The sequence below is a fragment of the Paroedura picta genome, chromosome 6 (assembly GCF_049243985.1).
Source record: "Paroedura picta isolate Pp20150507F chromosome 6, Ppicta_v3.0, whole genome shotgun sequence".
In the NCBI taxonomy this organism is placed as follows: domain Eukaryota; kingdom Metazoa; phylum Chordata; class Lepidosauria; order Squamata; family Gekkonidae; genus Paroedura; species Paroedura picta.
In genome coordinates, this window is record NC_135374.1 from 92386020 (window position 1) to 92408441 (window position 22422).

The window sequence follows — 22422 nt, forward strand, 5'->3', positions numbered from 1 at the left end:
AGTCTCACATGCCCAGTATAACCTACCCTCACAGGTTTGTGAGGATAAAACAGCACAAAGAGCAGTGTAAGCTTCTCTGTGCCCCCCACTGGGAAGATGGTATAAATGAAGCAAGCCAAATGCATTCAGACATCACCCAAAACCCCTATATGCGTTCCTTCTGTGGGAAACTTCACATTAGGACTTCCTAATACAGGCATCTGGGCTGCTTCATTTCTTTTCCTTAGTTATGTCTAAGGATGGGGAAAAGGGGGCAGTGCTTTGCTCAGTCATTTAAGTGCCCCCCCCCAAAGCTGCAGCAACTCCCAGTTACACTTTGTGTATGAGGGGTGTGGAAGTACACCTGGGAACACTCACAAAATTGTGGTTAAAATGTGATCAGATCCAGCCTGAGTTCACCAACTTTATCTAATACTGTTTTTAGCAACCTTTTTGAAACAAGGGTATATATTTGGCATCCTGTTGGGGTACCACCCACCCTGCTAACACTCTCCCTAACTTGAGCTGACTGTATCAGCAGGCTTGGTGCAAATCATCCCAAGGTTTGTCGTCCTTCAATGTTCATACTGAGGATGTTCCAGAAAATTGTTGCCTGAGCATTAAGGTGGTTTGCTAATAGGGGAATTTGCCACTCTGTCCTTCTCTATGGAATCTCTGAGGACAGATGGAAGGGGTAGCCATGTTGGTTGAAGCAGCAAAACAAAGTTGGAGCCCAATGCCACCCTCAATACTATTAAAGTTTTAATTTGAGCATGTACCCAAAGTAAAATTGTGCTGCTCTTAAAGATGGCACTAGACTCAAACTTTGCTCTACTAGGAGTCTCTGCCAGGGTGGGGATAGGGAACACTTAGGACAGCCAGGCCAAGGAAGAAGGTGGGATTCAGCAGGGGCCTAGTATTTCTTTGGGATTTTCCAGTCAGCAAGGCTGGCAGTCCTGTGGAAAAGAGATGGGCTGGACTGTGGACATGATTGCCCTTGAACCACATAGCTCCTTCCATGGACCCAGAACACCCCTCCGTTTACTGAGGAGCCTCAGAACCGGAAAACAAACAAGGCTGCTGTGCTACCTTTGGAATGAATCTTGCTGAGAAATATTCCATTCACTTTATTAAACTCACTCATCTCAGCATGGTCTTAGATGTGTGGAGGACTTTCAGTTGGTGAAGCTTGAAGGACAGCGTGCTTCATAGTACAATCCACCATGTCCAGTCTTGTTCCTTATGGTCAATATTATCAGCCCAGTCCTAATAGAAATGAATTTCAGAAGGAGCTGCTTGGGGACTGCTGCTCAGCCTTGTTGCATTGGTGGAGTCCCATGTTATCTGCCCTACTACTTAACATCTACATCAAGCTGCTGACACAGGCCATCTGAGGAAAGGTGGCACTGATATGCAAAAACAATATCTAGTTCTACGGCTGCTGAATTAAGCCAAGTGGATCTGTGGAAATCCACAGTAGGTGCCTGGAGAAGGCAATGTGGTAGATGAGGCCAATAAACTGAAATTTAAGCCTATCAATAGAGACCATTGTATTAACTCAAGAGAACAATGACAAAACATGTACAGAAAAGTCTTTATTAGCATTGTTACAGGCAATGCATCCATAACTGATCCTTGTAGTGTACAATCCCAGCCAAGGTCAAAGCAAGAATTAGCAAGATTGAAAGTCTATTGTACACATGTGCAGGAGGAGGATCCTTGAACTTTCAACAGAAGAGACTGAAATTCACTTACAAAAAAATAAAGTAACACCCATTTTATGTAAAAAAGGGCCAGCTCCTATGAAGCTGACAGATCAAAATATCTTGGGAGTTGGCCAATTTATCTTCACACCTTGCATATACCAAGCTCAGCATTTCAAGCTTATTAATGATCCAGACCCAAGGTAGAGACAAAGTGGGAATAATTTTAAGTTTGATTGGTCAGTCATTACATTTATAACTGCAAAAGTGCAGCAACTAAACTCAGCACAGGATGGTAGTACCAGAAAGTGGAAGTTTCCCTTTGTTAGATATAATTAATCTGAATTTAAGTGAATGAATGTGAAAACTACATCACACCCATTTAAGTAGTTGACATTAAAAACCATGCCAATTCAGAAGAGCATTCTTAAAACTTCAGCCTGTTTCTAGGTGGGTACATATTTTAACCCATTAGCAAAATTAAAACAGAATTATAGAAGTTATCCTTGGTGCATAGTTAAATGCCACAAGATGGATTTTCACATTTAGTAAAGCAGACACTGCAAGAAGCAGTTGGCAAGGAAGAGACTGTGCTCCCTCATCAACCTGTTTTGTTTTGTTTTTTGAGGGGGGGGGAGAAACAAGGTGTCTCTGCTTCTTGCAACTGCTGTTCTTCCACACTGGTTTCATTAAGTGCAAATCATTAAATTGTTTGGTAGCCAGCATGGCTACGTTTTCTGCCAATTAAATATGCAATCAGTACAATGAGGACAAGTCCAGCAAGAGCTGCACCAACTATGATGGGAATCAACATGTTGTTCTCATCCAGCTGACATTCTTCCACTGGAGGGGAAAAGAAAAAGACGTCGTTATGACAGTCGGGATTCTACTAGCATACAACAGCAAAAACACAACAGGTCAAGCCAAAATGAGAAAAGGTTCGCATGTGTGTGTATGTATCAAGGAGAGAATTGCCTCTAGGCAATTCTTTCTTTTTATAGACAACCAGCCAAAACTGGAACAATAAAAGGCTCTCATAGGAGAAGGACTGTGGCAGAGCATCTGCTTTGCATGCAGAAGGTCTAGTTTAAAAAAAAGGCAAAAGTAAATGGGTCAAGCAGTAGCTGATGTGAAAAATCTGAAAAGGAGAAACTTAGGAGAGCCAGGACAATACAAACCTGGAGAGACCTGTGTTCTGACTGTAAGGCAGCTTCATGTGTACTTAGGAAAGTACTGGCCACCCAGATGGCTTCTAAGGCCTTTTCTAGTTCTCCTAGCCCTTCTCACCCAGTAAATCTCATGATTCAGACACTACACAAACAGGAGAAGGACTGGACCAAATGTCTTCACTTTTGCATAAGGCAATCCCATACTGGTTCTTTAGGAACAAGAGGGCTGAACACTGAATTAGGCCCTATATTTAAGAACAACGAGGCATCTGTCACCAAGGCTGTTCCACAGCTGCTCTTGATCCGGAAGTGTGGATGCTGTACGTTGACAATATTTAGCATTGATCAAAAACTCCTGTCCATCAAAACACATCATAATACCTTTATCAGCCTGATGAATTACTTACTCTAACAGTAGCAATACAGATATTTTAAATTCTGCTGGGTGCCTGTAATAATACTAATTGTAAATAAAATATTAACAGCCATCTCCTCCTTGTCAAGGAGTTGGCTGAATCATTTACAGCAACTTCAACTGCCTTAATATATCAGGCACTCTTCTACCTTCGTGAAGTGTGTAGAACCTCTGTGGAAATTTAACAGGAACACACATCAAAGTACCAGGTTATGACCAAGCTACCCTGTCACATTAACTCCTACTACTTCAGATAACAAACTGGAGTTTTTTAAACATGTATTCAAAGAGCTCACCTGCTCCAAATTTGTTTCCTTCAAACTTGAAAGCCTGAAGTTGAACATCAAATACATTGACGGACACTGTATCTGATACCCAGATAGTCTCCTCTGCAACACACTTGAAAGATCTTCCAACAGTAGCTTTTAGTTCACTCAGACTGTTGTTGGTTACATAACGGCTCTTATCTGCACAATATTGGGGGGGGGGGGAGAGAAATTATTAACTCACAGGGACAGGCTGTTTAAAGGCACAAGTTTTAATGTTAGATGACCCAAAGGCGGGAGACAGCAAAGACAATCTCCAATCAGTATGCCCCCTCTCAATATTGATTTGACTGTTATAGGACAGCATTATAATAGTCTTGGGGGGTTCTACATAAAGTACAGCCAGCCCAATGAAGAGGCTCTCCGTACTTAAAAGCGCGTACACCACTGGCTCCCAGCCCATTAGGAAAGAAGTACAACTAAACCTCACAACAGACAATCAAGCAATAAGCCTTAAGAGACAACTTTAGGCAGTTCAGAGATCTGCAATTCTCCCTGCAGGAGTAAAGAGGCTGCAGTCCGCCTTCCTTCGCTGTTTATTGGGCCTCCCCAAATGCATCTCTGCCCTCACAATATACTTTGACACCGGCGTTACCCAACTGGCCACTCTAGCCTGGCTCCGTATCTTTAAATACTGGCTCCGCCTGAACTTTAGAGCCCAACCTGGGAGTCTTGTCTACCTTATGCTGTTGGATAAGTTTATATCACCCTGGTTCATGAAGATTAACAGCAAACTAAAATCTATAGGCCTGTCTATTGAGCTTCTAGAAAACCTTACAGAGAACCAAGCTTACAATATCATCAGGCAACAAATTCTGGATATCGACTATCAGAACACTATTGCTGGAGCATGTAGAACATGCTCTCCCATCTTTTTTGAAACACATAAAAGCATTTATCAGATTGGAAATGTCCCTGTGCAGCCCAGCCACGAACACCCTCCTTCCAGCGAAAAACTTCAAAGTTTAAAAAAAGTTTCAAAAATGAAGTTCTTACCTTTAGCTTCAGAAGGAAGAGTGACATTTATCTCGATGCCTTGCAGAAAGTACTTCTCAATACTTGCATTCTTAAAAAGAGAGGTGGTGTTTAATCACTAAACTTAATTGTTAAGCTACTTGGTTATGCATTAAAAACCAGGCTTACTTGTTCCACAAACCTACCATTTCACTATGAAAATATGCTACAGTTCTTAACTAAGAGGAAACCATACAGGAAGGATGAAGCTCTGAAAAGGAAAAGAGGTTGGGAGGTCCATGCACAACCACTGAAAATGCTTCAGCTTTAAAAATATATTTTTGCAATCTGAAAGCAAAAGCTCTGTATCTATTTGCAGAAAGCTAGCCTCTGCCCACTTTTGAAAGCATGAAGCCTAAATCCCACCTGACCATACACCGGAGATCTTCATCAGATTAGAAAGGTTTGTGCTCAAACTAGGTTCAGAAGTGCCACAGTATTATGATAGCGATCTGGCGCCTGCAAGGCATATACCCATGTCATTTAATTTAATTGAGAGGTGCAATTATTACCTGACCCAAGAGGAAGACTTAGAGGCTCATTCTATTGTAGTTTTGGGACATGGAGATTTAATGGAACAGAGCTGCATTACCAGTGCAGGACTGCTCCAGTTGTACAGGTAAGTTCTGCCCAGCAAAATTGGATAGTAGCTACTTAGCCACCAGAGTAAAACATACAATGCCTTCCCTGCCTGTGTTCCCCTTCCCTCATCGCGTAGCTGGGTAAAGTTCAGAGGGTCTATCAAGCAAAACTGTCCTTCCTCCTGTCTGAAGCAGGCATTTTATCCTCTCAGGCAGAACTGAAAGTGTGTAAAAGATTGGTGACCTCTTAAGCTTGAAGAGCCCAGAACAATTTCCAGGTATCAGCGTCTATGATTCTGTGCCTTGCATGATTCCTTGCCGCTTTATATGACTCTAGGAAACAGAGTTACGCATGCAAATATGCTTAAATATAGGCAAAGCAAGGAATCCAAGCCTTTCATAGCACTGAGTTTGGACAGCTTTTTAAAAAGCTATCACAGATTCCTTCCTGCAAAGCCTAACTTCACTGCAAGAGCTAAAACTGCTTTGGGATCTGAGCTAAACTTTCACAAAAAGCCTTGTGCTAATTATGCTTACCTGTGCAAAATGGAAGGCAAGCAGGCCATTCTCAAGTGACAAGTTCAGGGTAACTGAGGAATTGCCACAGGTCCCGTTGTAAGAAGTATTGAACGGAACATTGATCAACATATCCGATTCAGTCTTCAAAACAGAAATATACAGACGTTATCAGTTATTGTACAGCCTATGGAGACTCAAGTTAGCAAAGCGACAAGTCTATGGGAGCATTTTATTACTATCAGAGGGAAGAATGGGAAAAGATTAGCTCTTTCACAATTCAGCCATGTTCAGGACCATCAGCAACATGGCCCATAGCCCCTTTTTATGTCCCAGGGGGGTAAGAACTGTCACCCTACCCCACAATGTATTTTAACATAATTAATCAGGATCTCTCATTTAACGTACTTATCATGGGGAGATGGGAGAACTTTGGTTCTTCTTTAAAAAAAAATGCTAGCCAGCTCTACATTGAGCCAGTTGTTGAGAGAGTAGTACAGATATCATCATCAAATCAAATAAATGAGTTCCACAAAGGATTGGGGATATTAAAGTCAAGTGTACCTGATTTTTTAAATCGTAAGTAACATTCATTTGCACACCCATTGAAGCAAGCAAGCAGGTACCATTTTGACCGGTCACATTATATTGTCCTTTATCTGGTTTTTTAGAGGGTGTGGGTGGTGCGTAAGTAGTAGTCGTAGGTACGTGGCTGGTTGTAGGGGGGGCAGAAGTTGTGGGCGTTTGATCTTCCTTACATAAAGTATCTGAAAGAAAGGAAAGCAGCAGTCAAACCATCAGTGGAATTGACAGGCCTTCTAAGGCCAAGCTCTCTCAAATACAAGGCCTATGAATTAACATGCAAACCCCAGTTCCATTTCAGTAAGTGGGAAAACAGAATTGACCTATATCTATGTATGTAATTCACCATCACTGCATCCTTTATCCAGAATTTTTTTTATACTTGACATAATTTTGTGGGTTTTTTTTTTTTCATTTCTATTTTGAACACAAAAGTGTTTCAAAATTCAGGGGTGAAGGATTTCCTGCTATTGTGCCATTTCACTGACTATACCCCCGACCCCATTTCAACACCTCTCATTCAACTAGGTCAGGGATTCCCAACCAGGGTTCTGGGGAACCCTGGGGTTATGCAGCCTTTCCCAGAAGTATGGATGGCCTCTGACAACAGTGGATGTCACTGGAGCCCACTTACACTGTTGCTCTCTACAGGTCTAGTTTCTTTCCCCACAATGGAAACAATAAATGGTTGATTGGCTGGCTTTTTCTGCACTTACTTCCCTGAAGGAGCATGTCACTAACCAAAGCCTGAAAATTATTCCAGGGGTTCCCCCATGCTCAAAAAATTGACAAAGTTTGAACTAGGTCTTTTGATTATGGTTTTTTTCCCCTTGCAGTTGCTTGAATTAAAGGTGAATACACTTGGAAGAATGAGGTCTTATTAGCTGCAAAATAGAAAAGGCTATCTTTTTCCTGTCCCGGGTTGGCTTGAGCTACCTGGTCTTACTGTTCAAACAACGACTGCTCCGTAAACTTCTTCAGGTTTGCTGGACTGTCAATGAAATATAGCATTTTACCAAGTGTCTCAAGAGTTTTCTAGTCAGACATTCTCCTCAAAATTGCCTAACTTAAAAGCCCAAGTCTGCAACAAGCATGAACCCCTTAGATCAGTGGTCCCCAACCTGCGGTCCGCGGCCCGGTGCCGGGCCGCGAAGGCCAGGGCGCCGGGCTGCGAAGGCTAGGGCGCCGGCAAGCTTGCGGCCTGGGAAGCTTCTTACTGCGGGAGGGGGGGGAGGGAATCAGGGCTGTGCCACACATCGCGCATGCACGGCCGAAATTGCGCATGCGCGAAAGTGCAGCACATGCGTTATTTCGGCCGCGCACGCATGATGTGCGGGCACGCATGCGCGATGCGCGGGCGGGGCACTTGCCCTGCCGGTCCCCAGCCGGAAAAAGGTTGGGGACCACTGCCTTAGATGCAGTCCATGCGATTCAAAGAGTGACAGAAATGCTCTTGGAGGATAAGACTTACCATTAAGACTGAATTTGTTACTTGCAACGTAGGCTTCAAGCGTAACATTCCTGAAAAGAACGGTCACATTTGGCATCGTTATCCTGTGGCTGTGCACACACACGTACGTCGTATTCAAAGCCGCATGTATATTGGGATCTGAAGTTGCTTCTTTGATTCCTAAGGCAGAAAAGTTTGCGGTTGTGTCCGGGGTCAGGAGACTTCACAGAATCTCTCCCAAGTTGACTGCACACCATTATCCCACCCTCATGTGAAAAGCCAAACACTACTCACCTTTTCCTGTTGCATTAGGGAAAATTGTCTCGTCTGACACATTGTATTTGAAGGTCAGATTTTTGACACCGTAGGAACTTGCGATCTTTTCAAAGTCCAAGATTAATGAATATCCTTTGCCAAATCCAAGTGCAAGTACTGGAATTTTCTCTTTCTCACCGCAGGTACTGCTATTCAGTACTGTAGCATTATTTGGAAGTCTAAAACTGGCATTCTAAAAAAAAAGGTATTAAGACAGTTGATAATTGCAAATATGACAACACAGCTGTGCTTTGTGCCCTTCCCCCCCCCTGCCCAAGTCTTTTGTAATCAGGGGGTTGGTATATGTGTGGATTTACAGTGTTGTCTTCTTTGGCCTTAAAAATACCCTCACTATGCATCTTGGCTGAAAGTTATACATGGTTCTCCTTGCCAAAGCATTTTCAGAGCATCAGGTTTCCTTTCTAATTACCAAGTAGTTTAGATTTACTTGCACTCTGTACAAGCCTTCAAACGGTTGCTCAGAACCAGTAAGGCTTTTGACTAGAACGTAGCATACATTACTTCTCATTACTCAAAGGAGTTTAAGATGCCATGATTACTGCAAGTTATTAAGCTTTGCTCAAAGGAAGCCACACCAGCGTACTAGGTTGGCTCTACACAGCTGATGCACAGATATGATCCAAGTATAGCCTATGACAGTGCAGGGGTGTCCCCCATTCTGCATGTGTTGTACCCTCCTACATTATCTTGTCTTATATTGGCTTGAAGCTGCTCCCAGTTCAACTTCATGGTCCCTGCACTTCTGACAGGACCTGTGATGGTCAGCGTCACTAGCAGAATGCCTCAAACTACTGTATTTCAGAAGTGATCTAGTTGGCAAACAAGAGTATCTGATCATATCTCCGAGCCTCTTAATCCTGAACTAAGGAAAATCTAAACATTGTTTTCCTGCATTCATTGTGGCTGTGAGGGAATAATTGGCAATTGTAGTGCAGCTGAAGGTGGACATGAGAAAAGAACAGGGATCCTTCATTCCCATTACTTCAAAGATTTCTTGCTAGCTTTATGAGTCAAAGAATGAGTCACTCATTTGCTTGTGCAGCAAAAACTACTGTGAATGTGTTTATATGTGTCATAGTTCATCTGTCAGTCTCCGTGCCTTTAATGAGAACAGTTGCCCTAAAACATATTAGGCAGTTAAGTCTAACACAGTAGGCCAAGAAGGCAGAAAAAACCCATTTTGGGGGAGAAACTAAGCCACTGTTGAGTCATTAAAGGCAAGCAAGTCCCACTCTTAGCTTGCAGAGCAACAGCAGGATACAAATGTTATAACCATTTCTTTAGTGAACACTAATCAAAGTTTGTGTGTGTCACAGTTACTCTTAAAAGTACGATTTTGTGTCAGCCTGGCAACACCCAAGGTAAGAGTGAGAGAAATCATTGTGCTGCTTCCTCAAACAAATTATTTTAGGATATGCCTTAAATGGCAAGCCAACATAAGGACAAAGAAGTCAGGACACTGGCAAATCGATCAATCACAATCAGGTTGCCACCAAGCATGTCACCCCCACAGAGTGAGTGTGACTGCTACCAAGTTCCTACAATAAAGTGCTGAACCCTTCTTCCCCAATACCGCAAGTTTAAAAAAGAGGGTTTTATTTAATGGGGCTGGCAGATGATTTGTGCGCATGCGCACACCGCCTCCAACCCCGCCGCTGCTGCAATTGGGGTCGCGGCATCAGAGCGGTTGAGAACCACTGCTCTAAATGTTAAATCTGCCTTCTCTCATTCTATCAGTCTTTCTCAACATTTTTACCATTGAGAAACCCTAGAGGTAATGCAATCGTGCCAAATATGGTTGGGAAGCATAGCTGAGTACACATCCATCTGCTGCCCCACACATTCCCACCCCCTCCAAGTCCATTACTGGCCATTTTGGAGGAGGGGATTGGTCAACATAGCCATATATGGCCATATCCCTCCCTCCCTCCCTCCTGTGTGTGTGTGTGCGTGTGTGTGTAAAACCCACCCTGGGTTGTAGTGCATCATGCAGACTTTCAGATTATTTCTCAACCAAACAGGGCCACTTCACACCAGGCAGAAGTTACTAAGTGACTCTGATTGTCAGACATAAGAACTGCAAAGGTGGCATTTACAACACTGTGAGATGATGCCCTGGCAGTTGTTCAGCTTTTGCCTTCCTTTAAAACTGCAAAGCATCTTTTGCAAGCAAAAAGGACACATGATGGCTCATTAAGCAAGGCTGGAACAGTTTAGCTCACTGTTTATTTTATGGCACTATTACTTACCCTACGCCTTGGGCAAGGGAGCAGTTTTATTCATAACTAAACACAGCACAGCCAGGAACCCACAATTGAACCCACAGTGGTTTAACAAAGACATCTAGCTGCAAACTGACCCTCAGCGGTTATCTACGGCATCGATATAGTTCAGCAGGCTACCGAATGGCTTGAGTCACACCAAGCTCTCGCCATTCCATGCTAGAGGCAGAGCTAGTTTTGACAGAAGCTTTGTGCCAGCTGGAGTAGGCAACTGCAAGTAGCTACCGCTACAACCCCAAGCATGAGTAAAGTAAGCTTCTGCTCCAGGAACAATTAGTTGGATCCAGATTACTGTGAGGAGAGTTCACAGCAAAAATCTGTCACTTCTTTCTACAGCTTGTTCCTTCCACCCACCCACCCCGCTCCAAATGAAGGAGGGCATAGTAGGAAGAGGGAACTGGCAGAAATCATTCTTCATACTCTTGCACAAAAAAGTGGGGGACTTCTAATGCTCCCCCCCTTACACTTAAGTTCCTTGTAATGCCCCTGACCCCTGTAGTGGGTGGGGGGAGGAGGACAGAGGGCTGCCCAATGACAAGTGGCCAAGATCTCTTCCATAAGGAAATCTCTGGATCCTACCCGACATTATGCTGGTTTCAGCTACAGAAAGACACAGAAACCTTCACAAAGTGATTTAGCAATTACTAGTCTTGGGAAGTAGTTAGCACTTGAACTTCAAAAGCTTCTCTTACCTGTTTTTGACTCTGTGTGTCATACTCAACTGTAAAAGCTACAGAGAAATTAGCTAATATGCAGACTTTATCACCATCATTAACTTCAAATGTTGAAGATGCTTGTACGAATCCTGTGAACAGAGAACAAGTAGTACATCAAGTAAAGCTGGGTAAAAATATTTAACTTCTGTAGGATCATCTGTAGGATCAAAACACAAGTGCCTTCAGGAAGATTGCACTACTCAGTAACCAGATGTGCTTTTAACACATTATACTGTACAGAGAGATCAAGGGCTGGTGATGCACTTGCAGTATTTGAGTTAACGTTACATGAATTTACATTTTGGACAAAAACAATGTCCAAAAAGACTCCTCATAAGCAACCATGAGAATGCAAACCGATCAGTTTGCAAAGAGAAATCTAGCCTTTTTGGACACTAAATGTTCACATTTGGATCTTTGGGTAGCATGTTACAAAACTTGCCAACATGCTTGTTTGAAGTCATCATATGTACACACAACCATGCTGAAATCATTATATTGCAGAAATCCTTTGGGGGGAAACGGCAGAATAAGCAAAAGAGAATACATTTTAGTAGTTGAGCTCAGAGTTACATTATTATGGACTATGATGGATGCTTAAATGTTCCTCATTCTGAGAGTTACAGCATGAATAAAGCAAGTGCAATAACAGGGATACAGCACTGTTTCAACATATTTCAGGTCCTGACATAGGCCAGCATTTGCGAAGGAAAGCAGAGGGTAGAGTTCATCTCCAATATGAGATTCTTTGTATTTAAAAGGCTCTAGTTATAGTACACGCTGCCGCAAATAGCAACTATCCAGATAACCACCTACAGGAGCTAATAATTTACTAAGGGTTTATCAATGCACTGTCAGGTGTACAAAGGAACATTCATTTTTCTAATCTCCACATTTAAAAATAAGGCTGGGGTTGAATTGCCATGAGACCAGCGACCATAACTTGTCATATGTGTCCCTTCTCTGAATCATGTTTCTACACTAACAGTGTTATTCCAAACCAGGGGCTGGGGGATTTTGGTGTGTGTGTGTGTGGAAGGGTGGGGAGTGCGGTGACGTGTACATTCTGAAGTCATGGGAAAAACCTGTTCCAGGCACCTGGGAAACACATTTTGTGGAGCAGTAAAGTTAAAGACTAATAAGAAATATAGCATTTTGTATGATACTGGGGATTGCTTAAGGTGATTATGAATATTATATGTTTTTATTGGATATTATTGTCATCTGCGAACCACCGCGAGACAGCTTGCTGGGAGCGGTGGTATACAAATGCAATCATAAATAAATAAATTTTACAATGTTACTTTCATTTTGTAAGCCTTTTTAAGCAAGTACTCTGGAGAGATGGCATAGGCTTTTTCTAACCCCTAACACATAAATTGTACTACTTGGTATATTTATGAAAAGTATAAACAGTTTTTGGCAAACAAAAATACAAATACAAAAACATGCTGCTAACTGCTACACCCTATGCCACCACAGCAACTTTTTAATTTTATCCCAGCAACTTTTAAATTTTATTTTAATTTTAATTTATAAGTAGGAAAAAAATAAGTAACAGAAAGAATATTTGGATGGCCGGGTTTCATACAGTGAAATGTTATAACATCAAAAAACAACATTTATATGGCATTTCAGACAACACACGTTGCATAGTAATCTGGACAAAATCAGTCACATTTAAACATATCAAAAGTGTTTATGTCTGTAAGAACCATACAGTGCTGTGGACTTTTATATATTAATTTCATGGCTTCAATTATTCTGTTGAAACTGCCCCCCCTCCAATTAGGCCTTCACCTCTCAAAAGAGAACAAAAAATTGGGGTAGGGAGTTTCTGTGATTAACACACTGCCAGAGGGCGACAACTGTTAATTTAACTGACTGCTATTTGCCAGCAGAAGTTTCCTATCAACTACAGCAAGTATACAGTCTGGTACTGCCAAGGCTCTCCAGCTGTCTGCTACGGCAGGAGACCGTATCTGTTTTCCCAAAAGGTTCCGTTACCTGAGAACACACACACAGAGTCACTATTGTAAAATAAGAAGTGATATATACACTGTTGGATCTTCTCCCAGACTATCAGGGATTTGCACTGCACATACCCCCACTTCTATTGCAATTCCCAAGGTGTGCAACTTGCAGATACTACTATCCTTTGCTGAGGTCCCATAGTGCTTACAATTTTTAAGAAGTTGTTTTAAAAAAAAACACCCACCAAAACATTTACATTGGTTGCCTTACTAATACTGAATGGGTAGCCCTGTCTAACCAGGGTGGCTTGATCTCTTAAAGTGGTTTGTAAACTAATGCTCAAGTAAGGTTATTTTGAGACAGAGAGAAAGTTGCGAACCTCAGTTCAGTAGATCCATTTTGGATTTGTGATAATTAATGGAACAAGCAAGTTAACTTCATGAACAAGGCTTGTTTTAGGCACCAGGACTGCAGTGTGGGTCATGATTCCAAATTAAAACAAAAAGCAATCAACCCGCCACCATTTTTCCTGACTGAGGCACCAGCTAATGGCAATTATTCAAGGCCATTGTAAGAGCCCTTTGACATAGCTTCTTATGCAGAGATGGGGACAAAGTCCACTGCAGGTTTTTTGCTTGCCTTTGTTTCACAGGAAGGCTGGTTAAAGGAATTTGTGAATTATGACAGTTTTTATTAAAACCAAACAATGGCGTTTTTTTTAAAAATCAGAACCTGACCCTTCATGCCTTTACTCTACCTGAAAGAGTCTTGAAACGGCTTACAGTTGCCTTCCCTTTCCTCTCCCCACAACAGACACCCTATGGGGTAGGTGAGGCTGAGAGCCCTGATATTACTGCTCGGTCAGAACAGCTTTATCAGTGCTGTGGTGAGCCCAAGGTCGCCCAGCTGGCTGCATGTGGGGGAGCACAGATTCAAACCTGGCTCGCCATATTAGAAGTCCCCACTCCTAACCACTACACCAAGCTGGCTCTCTAGCTTTCCAAACTTGAGGAACATATCGTCGTTTTATAGAATTGAACTGGTAGACCAGTGCATCCATGTTTCATTGACACAGTTCCCAGACTTTCCACCCAGTATTCACAGTATATTGACGGCATAAAGATTGTATATGAAGTGTAGGATCAACACAAGCTAAGGCTGCTTGAAGTTTTTCAGGCATACATTATACAACTGAAGCACGCACACAGATTCTCTTTTGTAGCATCATTCTCTTTGGTAATTCATGTTTAAGCTACCACCACAGCACGCAGCAGAACCACAAAATCCTGTTAAGGTCTGATTAGGAATTATTTTCTTGTTACAAGAAATATTATGGTGGGGTTGGTCTTCATAGCTGACTAGACAAAAACAACAGTTAGCTCCTTAGAACACAATCAATCAAAATAACTTTTAATAGGACCAATCTAAGGACCAATAACAGTTTTTTGAGTTCACCAGAAGTCTTCATTAGGTCAGACGTTAGAAAATAAAAAAGGCAAAAGCAGATTTTTCAGGACATGATTTTAACACATTGTCAAGCCAGCATCTGGTTTTAAGATGCTGCAGGCCTTAAAGACAAGGTATTTACAAACCTGCTTTATTCCTTCTTGCAATACAGTCTGAAGAAGAACTCTGGTGAACTCAAAAGCTGGCACGCATGTATCATTGGGTTAGTCCTAATAAAGGCATTACCTGAGTATACGCTTGGCTTTTACTTTTGGACTGACACATCAGTAAGTTGGTTACTCCATCCAATCAATTTGTGGATCCCTGATCCATAAAATAGATCACACTAAGACCTGCACTTCCCAACAAGTGACGGATTACTGTTAGGCTAGGCTGAGAGTCAAGACCATCACTGAACTATGCATCCTGGAACTGAGGACTACAGTTAGTCAGAAAGCAACACATAATGGATGTATTGCAACTTCCTGCCAAACAGCTGCTTCAGCCAAAATTTCATGTTGGATCAGCTCTTCATGAGCTGCCAGTTCTGGTCCACGGATAAACAGAAGCCACACTAGAATCCAAGTATAGTTCAATAGACTTATGTAGTGCATATATTCAAAATGGGAGGGGAGGCATCCATGATCATGGTTCAGATGTTCTGAAATGGTCTGGTAACATGACACTGAACCCAGCATTTACACTAAGCATGATTAAAGGCTAGTTAAAGATATACCCACCCATTTATCACCTAAATAACATACATTCCTTTACTTTTCTCAAATTTATCTCTACTTTCCCCTCAGATTTGACCTTGTAAATTAGTCAATCTAGCAAGACAGTACAGGCTGCTGATAAATAGTGCAATAAAGTTACTGTTTACTAGCTTGTATTTTTGTAGCAATAATATTTACTAGCTTGTATTTTTGTAGCAGTAGCAACATTTTGTAGCAATAACATTACCAAAAATTCAGAGTTGATTTTCTGAAGATAGTACATCCCAGACCTGAGCTAATATGCCTAATTTTATGGTACAAGAAACACCTGTAGTTCCCTATGCCAAACAAAGAAAAAGGAGGAAACGGTGTACACATCCAGGTCCTAAAGAGCATTTATTTACACTTCCAAGTCTTGACCGTTTCACAAACATAATAACTTTTCAGTTATCTAGTTATGATCTTCTAAATACTGTCCCCCTCCCCCCCCCCCCCCGCGAAAGACAAAGATACTCCTGCTTTCTTCTCTAAATAATCTTTTTCTTTGTGGTAAAGGCAAGGTAGCCAAAATCAAAGTATAGTCTACTTACAAGGAACCCTCCGTTTGCTCAGTGCTAGAAACTCTTGTTTTGCCAGCAGAATGTCCCCTAGCTTCTCCAATTAAATACATATATCATGGGGAAAGGGCTTTTTCTGCCCAGAAGCCTAAGGCCATGGTTAGTCAAAGGATAAAGTACAATGCTAGATAAGCAAAACATACTCTTGAGACCATCAGGTTTAAAGTATCCGTAGCCTTCAATTAACCACTTCATCTCATCTTGTAGTACTGTATTTCCAGCCCTAAAAACTTGATATTAGTATTTCCATCTGCTGGGCTAGGAACATTCAACACAACTGAGGGGGGGGGAGAGTATCATATACGTAGCCCTTCTTATGTACTAGTTGAACTATTGATTTGATTAAAAATATTATGCTTCCATGCTATTTTTGTGCACAGACTTTTCCAGCTGTTGACCTTACTGTTATTAAATGCATTCCAAGTCTTGTTATCACAAAACCACAATTTATTGATCAGATTTTGTCTTCGTGTTTCTATCACGTGACTTATTTCTTTATGGAAATTATATTTGTACAGTAGTCTGCTTGGGACGTTATTTAAAGCACAACAAATATTCTTGTTAAGGTTCTTTTGCTGAAATGTTCATGTTTTTCAAAACTTGAGAATTGTTTATGGCCTTGAAAATAGTAGTTTTCAGTCCTTTTCAACCTTCTGACTGAAATAATTTTTCAGGTTTTGAGGAGTCCCGGAAGTGATGTCAGCTGGCCAGACCCCATCCTGGAAGTGACATCACCCCTCATGTTTAAAAAAAGGCTCAAGAAAAACTTTGGGGGGGGGCAGTTTAAGGCAGGAGTAGGCATGCAGGCTCTGCCCCGTCCCAAGCGCAGAAACCATGAGAGACACTTGGGAGGGGGAGCAATGGAAGCAGCAGGTTCCCTGGCTTGTGGCTGAGTCCATTCAGGCAGGAGGGAAAGGTTGTGGATGCCCTTTGGAGATCCTGCAGACCTCCAAGGGTCCACCAAGCCCTGGCTGGGAATGCCTTAGATGTTATAACCTATATATCATCATATTTATAAAGAAAAAAGACAAAATAAGGTCAGCTTCTTACATATTGGCTCTCTGATTTTTCTACCAGAATATTCCAGCAACGGGGAGGAGGGAATGAATCAGCTAGGAGACTTCAGAATGCCAAAACCCATTTTGGTGAACCTAGCCAGGCAGTAAAACAAAATACATGCCTGCTTCTAATAAGTGGTCAACTTGCATTCTGTCAGAGTATACAGCTAAGCTGAAGAGCTCTTCCACAGAAAGTGGTCAGAGGCAGTATGCTTTGTTGGGTACTACCAAGCATGCCAAATGAGAGCTCAAACTGGCACAGTGTTTGCTAGGATGGTACAAGTGCAATATAAGTACAAGGTTAATGTATATTGTTTGAGAAGCAATAATGCTACTTCGACAGCCAAACTTCATTTGTTAGAGTATGGAAACTTAAGTATCATATAGACAAAAGAAAATGGAATTTCTAGTAGAAGCAAGTACCACACCCAGAGTAAAGTCCAGTGTTACACTCTTTTCTATACAACATGGAGGTTCAAAACTCCCTTGTAAAAAAACACATATAATTAGCAGGACAAAAAAAAAAAAGAGACTTCAACTACACTAAATATAGACAGGAAGGAAGGGAGAAACACTTAGAACAGTGGTTCTCAACCTAGGGGTCGGGACCCCTTTGGGGTCAAACAATCCTTTCACAGAGGTCACGGCAGGGCAAGCAGCTTGGCCGGGGAAATGCCATCCACACAACAGCCATGCAGGATAGATTGAGATAGAGTGTTCTTCTGTCTGGAGCAGTAGAAAAGAGCGAGATCAGTATGGTGGGACAAGAGGCAGAAGTGAACTGAGAAACCCCAGAAAAAAAACAATTTACATACAACCATGAACAATGGATCTTCACGCCATTGGTCAGTTTCGGTTTAATTTCTGTGAAAGAACACTTGCATAATTTTCTGGTTGGGGGTCACCACAACATGAGGAACTATATTAAAGGTTCTCAGCATTGAGAACTACTGACTTAGAACATAAGAAGAGTCCTTCTGGACCAGACCAATGGTCCATCAACTCCAACATCCTGTCTCACACAGCAGCCAACCAGTACCTCTGCATAGCCAAAAACACAGCATAGAAGCTGTGGCCTTCTGCAGATGTTGCCTCCTTGCTTTTGGATCCAGAGGGTTAGTGCCTCTGAATGGGGAAGTTCCCCACAGTCACCATGGCTAGTAGCCAGAGATACTTTATCCTACATCAGTCTTTCTAATCCCCCATTAAAGCTATGTATTCCCGCAGCTAGAACTACAGCTTCTGGCAGTGAATTCCACAGCTGAATTACTCTCTCTATAAGGTAGTATTTTCTTTTGTCCATCCTGAACCTACTGCCCATCACTTTCAGTAGATGCCCTGAAGTTCTAGTAGTTTGGGAGATAAAAGATTCTCAAGTCTCTCCATTCCACGTGTAATTTTATAAACCTCTATCATGTCTCCCACTAGTCCTCTGTTTTCTGACTGAGAAGGACCAGACTCTTCAGTCTTTCTTCATAGGGAAGGTGTTCAAGTACCTTCAGTTCTCCACCACACACACACTCCTTCACATACCCCCCATACCTATGAGCAGCCCTTCTGTCTATTTTTTATTATTATTATTTATTTATTACGGTCATTGACCAGCATCAAAGTATCTACAGACATACATTATTACAGCGTTTTAACAGGACATTCTAAAAACAGGAGTCCCAAATATTTTTGAGGCAGCAGGCACATTTGGAATTTGAGAGGAGATTAAAAGCCCTACCCTAAAATGGCTGCCACAGGAGGCGGAACCAAACCCAAAATGGCTTCTGCAAAACTATCACAGTGGGGGAATGAAATGGAGGAAAAAGGAAATTTTTTTAAAGCCTGAAGGGGAAAAGGAACCACAATCCAAGGAGTTTACTAGTCTTCGTGATCTTCTAGCAGCTGTGTATGCCTCTTTCATTTGCATGAAAGCAAACAGTAACACACTCTGCCTACGTGAAAGCGCAAAAGGCACCAGTAGTATCAGCTGCTATGGCACCCAAAGGCACCAACAATTGTTGAGTATCTCTAGTTTAAAGAGATAAATACAAATTCATATGATTTTTTTTAACAAAGTACACCTCAATAACTGTAGCCAAATCCATTTCCTTAGGGTTGCCAGCTCTAGGCTGTGAAATACCTGGAGATTTGGGGGATGGAGTCTGAGGAGGGTTAGTGATCAGTTGGCCTCACCCTCACAATGTTTTGTCCTTGTATCCTCCTAATCTGTGTTTCAATCAAATAACACTGTTGACCAAGCTAATGTACTCACCTCAGCTATTGCCTTTCAAAGATAATACACCTTTGCTTTGTTTGCAAAAGACACAAAATACTACAGCCTAATGCGACAAGATTTTCTTTCACCTTGACGAAAACAATCTCTACTGGGAAGAAACGCATTGGTATCCAATGCAAGAAAACATAAATAGTGGAATCAGATGAAGATCTCTATCAGGTCAGGTTAAGTTAGCATAGAGCAACCCTAGAATTCTGAGTTGCGAAGACATGAGGCTGCCCTATACCGAAGCAGACCACTGTCTCATCAATGTCAGTGTTGTCTACTCAGAATGGCAGTGACTGTCCAGGGTGTTAGGTGGCAGCAACAGCAGTCACTCACATCACCTGCCACCTGATCTTTTGACTGGATATTACTGGGGATTGAACCTGAGACCTTCTGTGTGCCAAACAGATGCTCTTACACTGAGTCACAGTCTCCCCCCACCCTTGTTTATTTCTATGTTCCAGCCTGCATAATGGTCTCTGCAAGACTCGTTTATCCCATGCGCATAACCTGATTCCACTAACAGTATTAAGAGAACAGCGTTATGCATGTTTTATTTTGACAGTTGCCCCACCAAATTCAACTCCAGTCTGCACAGGACTGAGTACTTGCTATGCAAGCAAATATAAAAACAATTCAAAATTGCCAGCCAACTATTCACAGGATGGATTGATGAGTTATTACCCCAACTAATAACTAAGTCCTATTATGAAAGATTCAAATGGGAAACTGTGTTTATCTGAAGTAGCACAATACAATCAGAGTCCAGTAGCACCTTTAAGACCAACAAAGATTTATTCAGGGTGTGAGCTTTCGAGTGCAAGCACTCTTCCTCAGACTAAGAACTTCCCACGGTCATGTAAGGAGTTCTTAGTCTGACGAAGAGTGCTTGCACTCGAAAGCTCATGCCCTGAATAAATCTTTGTTGGTCTTAAAGGTGCTACTGGACTCTAAGTCCTATTACATTCAATGCATATTTGCATCCAGTTCCTCCCAAATGCAATGCTAACAAATGCCTTGTTAAGAGCACTGCATGTTTCATTTGTGCCCTCAAACCTGCAGGGTGCATTCAGGGAAGGTGGACACAACTGTAGAGATAGATAGCATCCGAATGACCAGTTTGATATTTTTTGTCCTGCCTCAACAGGGCTGGGAAAATGTGGTAGCATTACTGCCACTCCCAAAACACGCAAAAACATAACAAGACGAAAGTTGAATGAGTAAAAGCTTAGAGAAGAAGTCTCACGGAATAATGAAGTTTTAGCTACTACCCACTGAACATGTGGTCTATCACATAACTACAGTCCACACAAGCAAGGTGAGAAATTGAATCAGTTTTGGACATTGGCTGCTTTAGTGATCCCATGACAGGTAAAAATTCCCTCTGAAGACTAAATATGTACACAGTGAAGAAAACACGGGGCATTTTTTGTGCTAACCATTACCAGGAAATTATTGTTTATGACATGGGTGTTCGTGCTTAGTAACTTAAATAATGGCCACAGATACACAACACACACCCCTCCCAATACAGCGAGACAGGCTACTGTATTTACTCTCACCTGGAGCGGTAATGCAAAGGGCAGCCAGTTGAAAGTACAGGCCGAGCCTGTTATTTTAGAAGAATGGTAATAAACATGGCAACAAGACGACTGAAACCAGGCCTAAAGGGTTAGGTTACAAAGCTGCCTACACCCTGAGCAACACAGCTTACCCAGAGGTTGCAACAGAACCAGAAAGGAAACAACCCCGATGTTACAGCAACAAACCAGAGAAAGGAAAAGCTGCCAGTCACTTCCTCCTTCCCAGTCTGGGGCCAGAGGAAAAACAACCGCAAGGCTTGGGAGAGAAAGTTCCACATTGGAGTAAATAAGCAAGCGGGGGTGGGTAGGGAGAGAAAGAGAATGGAGCAGACATTACTACTATATCCGGCGGGGTGGGGAAGGGAGAAGTTACACAGCAATCAGGCTGCAAGCGAAAGCTACGCATCTGAAATCCCCGGCAGACGCTCTGCATCGACAGCAGCTGTTTTGCACAACGAAGGTATCGAGTCACCGGGGAGGCGGTGTCGAACAGCGAGCGCAGGGCCGAGGGTCCAATGCCCAGGCTTGCAGGGCGAGGGCAGGCCCTGATCCAAGCGCCCCTCCTCCTCCCCCTCCCCCCCGCGAGCCCCATTTGGGAGCCCCATTCGGGTTCCTCGCGGGCGTGACGGGGGGCAAGGCCTTCTTCTCCCCGGGAGCACCAGGCCGGCGCCCTCGGGGAAGGCTGCTGCGGCCGGAGTAAGCGGCGAAGGAAGCCTGGAGAAGCGCGGCCCGGGCAAGGGGCTCGGGCCAGGCAGCAGCGCCGCGTCCAGGTGAGACGCAGGCCCAGGAGGAGGGCGACGAGGAGCGGCCCAGAAAGGGAGGGAGGGAGGGAGGGAGGGAGGAAGGAAGAGCGTTCCACTCCCGCCCCCCTCCCCGGGCTCTTCCCCAAGACGCCCCCCCCTCCTGCTCCCCCCTCCTGCTCCCCCCTCACTCACTCACTCACCCAGCAGCACAGCCGTCAGCAGCAGCAGCCCCCGGCCACTCCGAGCCGCCATGACAGGACGAGGGAGTCGGGAGGGAGCCTCGAAAGCCGGAGAGACGCCCGCCTCGAAGAACACCACTCGGCGCCCTCACGTGACCGAAAGACGTCAATCCTCCCCGGAGCCCCGCCTCCTCTTTTTGAAGCCTGCCTCCGCGGGTCACCTGATCCAAAGGACGCCGGGCCTGGGGGGGGAGGGGGGGCGAGAGAAGGGGCCGCGCGAGAGACCGACTAACCCCCCGAGCCCGGAACGCGGAGGGAGGGAAACCCCAGCCGGGTAGCGGTTGGCGTCCTCTCGCGAGAAGCGACGGGAATGGCGCGAGGCCAGGCCATGTCAAGGCCGGGCGGAGGTCCTGCCCTTCGCGTCGAGGTTCAGTTTCGATTCCTGCTTTTCTCTCCCCGCCGCGGCCCTCGAGGGGATGGCACGCGCTCCTTTGGCACCAGTTTTAGGAGCCGCCCGGTGGTGGAGCCGTGGGAGAGGCGCTTAAAGCAGGGATAGTCAACCTGTGGTCCTCCAGATGTCCATGGACTACAATTCCCATGAGCCCCTGCCAGCAAGCGCTGGCAGGGGCTCATGGGAATTGTAGTCCATGGACATCTGGAGGACCACAGGTTGACTACCCCTGGCTTAAAGGACACAGAGAGAGCATGCGGGTGTGCTCGCAGGAAGGCTATAACAGAACACGAAAACAACCTAATAAAATAATG

The 22422-nt window shown here is 43.5% G+C and overlaps 1 protein-coding gene across 1 annotated transcript; it reads right to left on the bottom strand.

The window, feature by feature from the left end:
* Window positions 1-1561: 1561 nt before the first annotated feature.
* Window positions 1562-21974, bottom strand: LAMP1 (lysosomal associated membrane protein 1). Its single transcript, XM_077343700.1, has 9 exons — window positions 21679-21974; window positions 11046-11158; window positions 8030-8243; window positions 7757-7915; window positions 6268-6470; window positions 5725-5847; window positions 4589-4658; window positions 3563-3733; window positions 1562-2525 (listed from the first exon to the last, which is right to left on the bottom strand). Exons 1-9 carry the CDS (start codon window positions 21728-21730, stop codon window positions 2386-2388), a joined length of 1245 nt encoding a protein of 414 aa, XP_077199815.1. The 5' UTR covers window positions 21731-21974; the 3' UTR covers window positions 1562-2385.
* Between the last annotated feature and the right edge of the window lie 448 nt (window positions 21975-22422).

Coding starts and splice junctions, on each gene's coding strand:
- LAMP1 (XM_077343700.1), bottom strand. CDS start 21,730: ATGGCGGCTCGGAGTGGCCGGGGGCTGCTGCTGCTGACGGCTGTGCTG. Junction 8,244..11,045: donor ACACACAGAGTCAAAAACAG/GTAAGAGAAGCT, acceptor CTTTTTTTTTAG/AATGCCAGTTTTAGACTTCC. Junction 2,526..3,562: donor AGGAAACAAATTTGGAGCAG/GTGAGCTCTTTG, acceptor TTTCCCCTCCAG/TGGAAGAATGTCAGCTGGAT.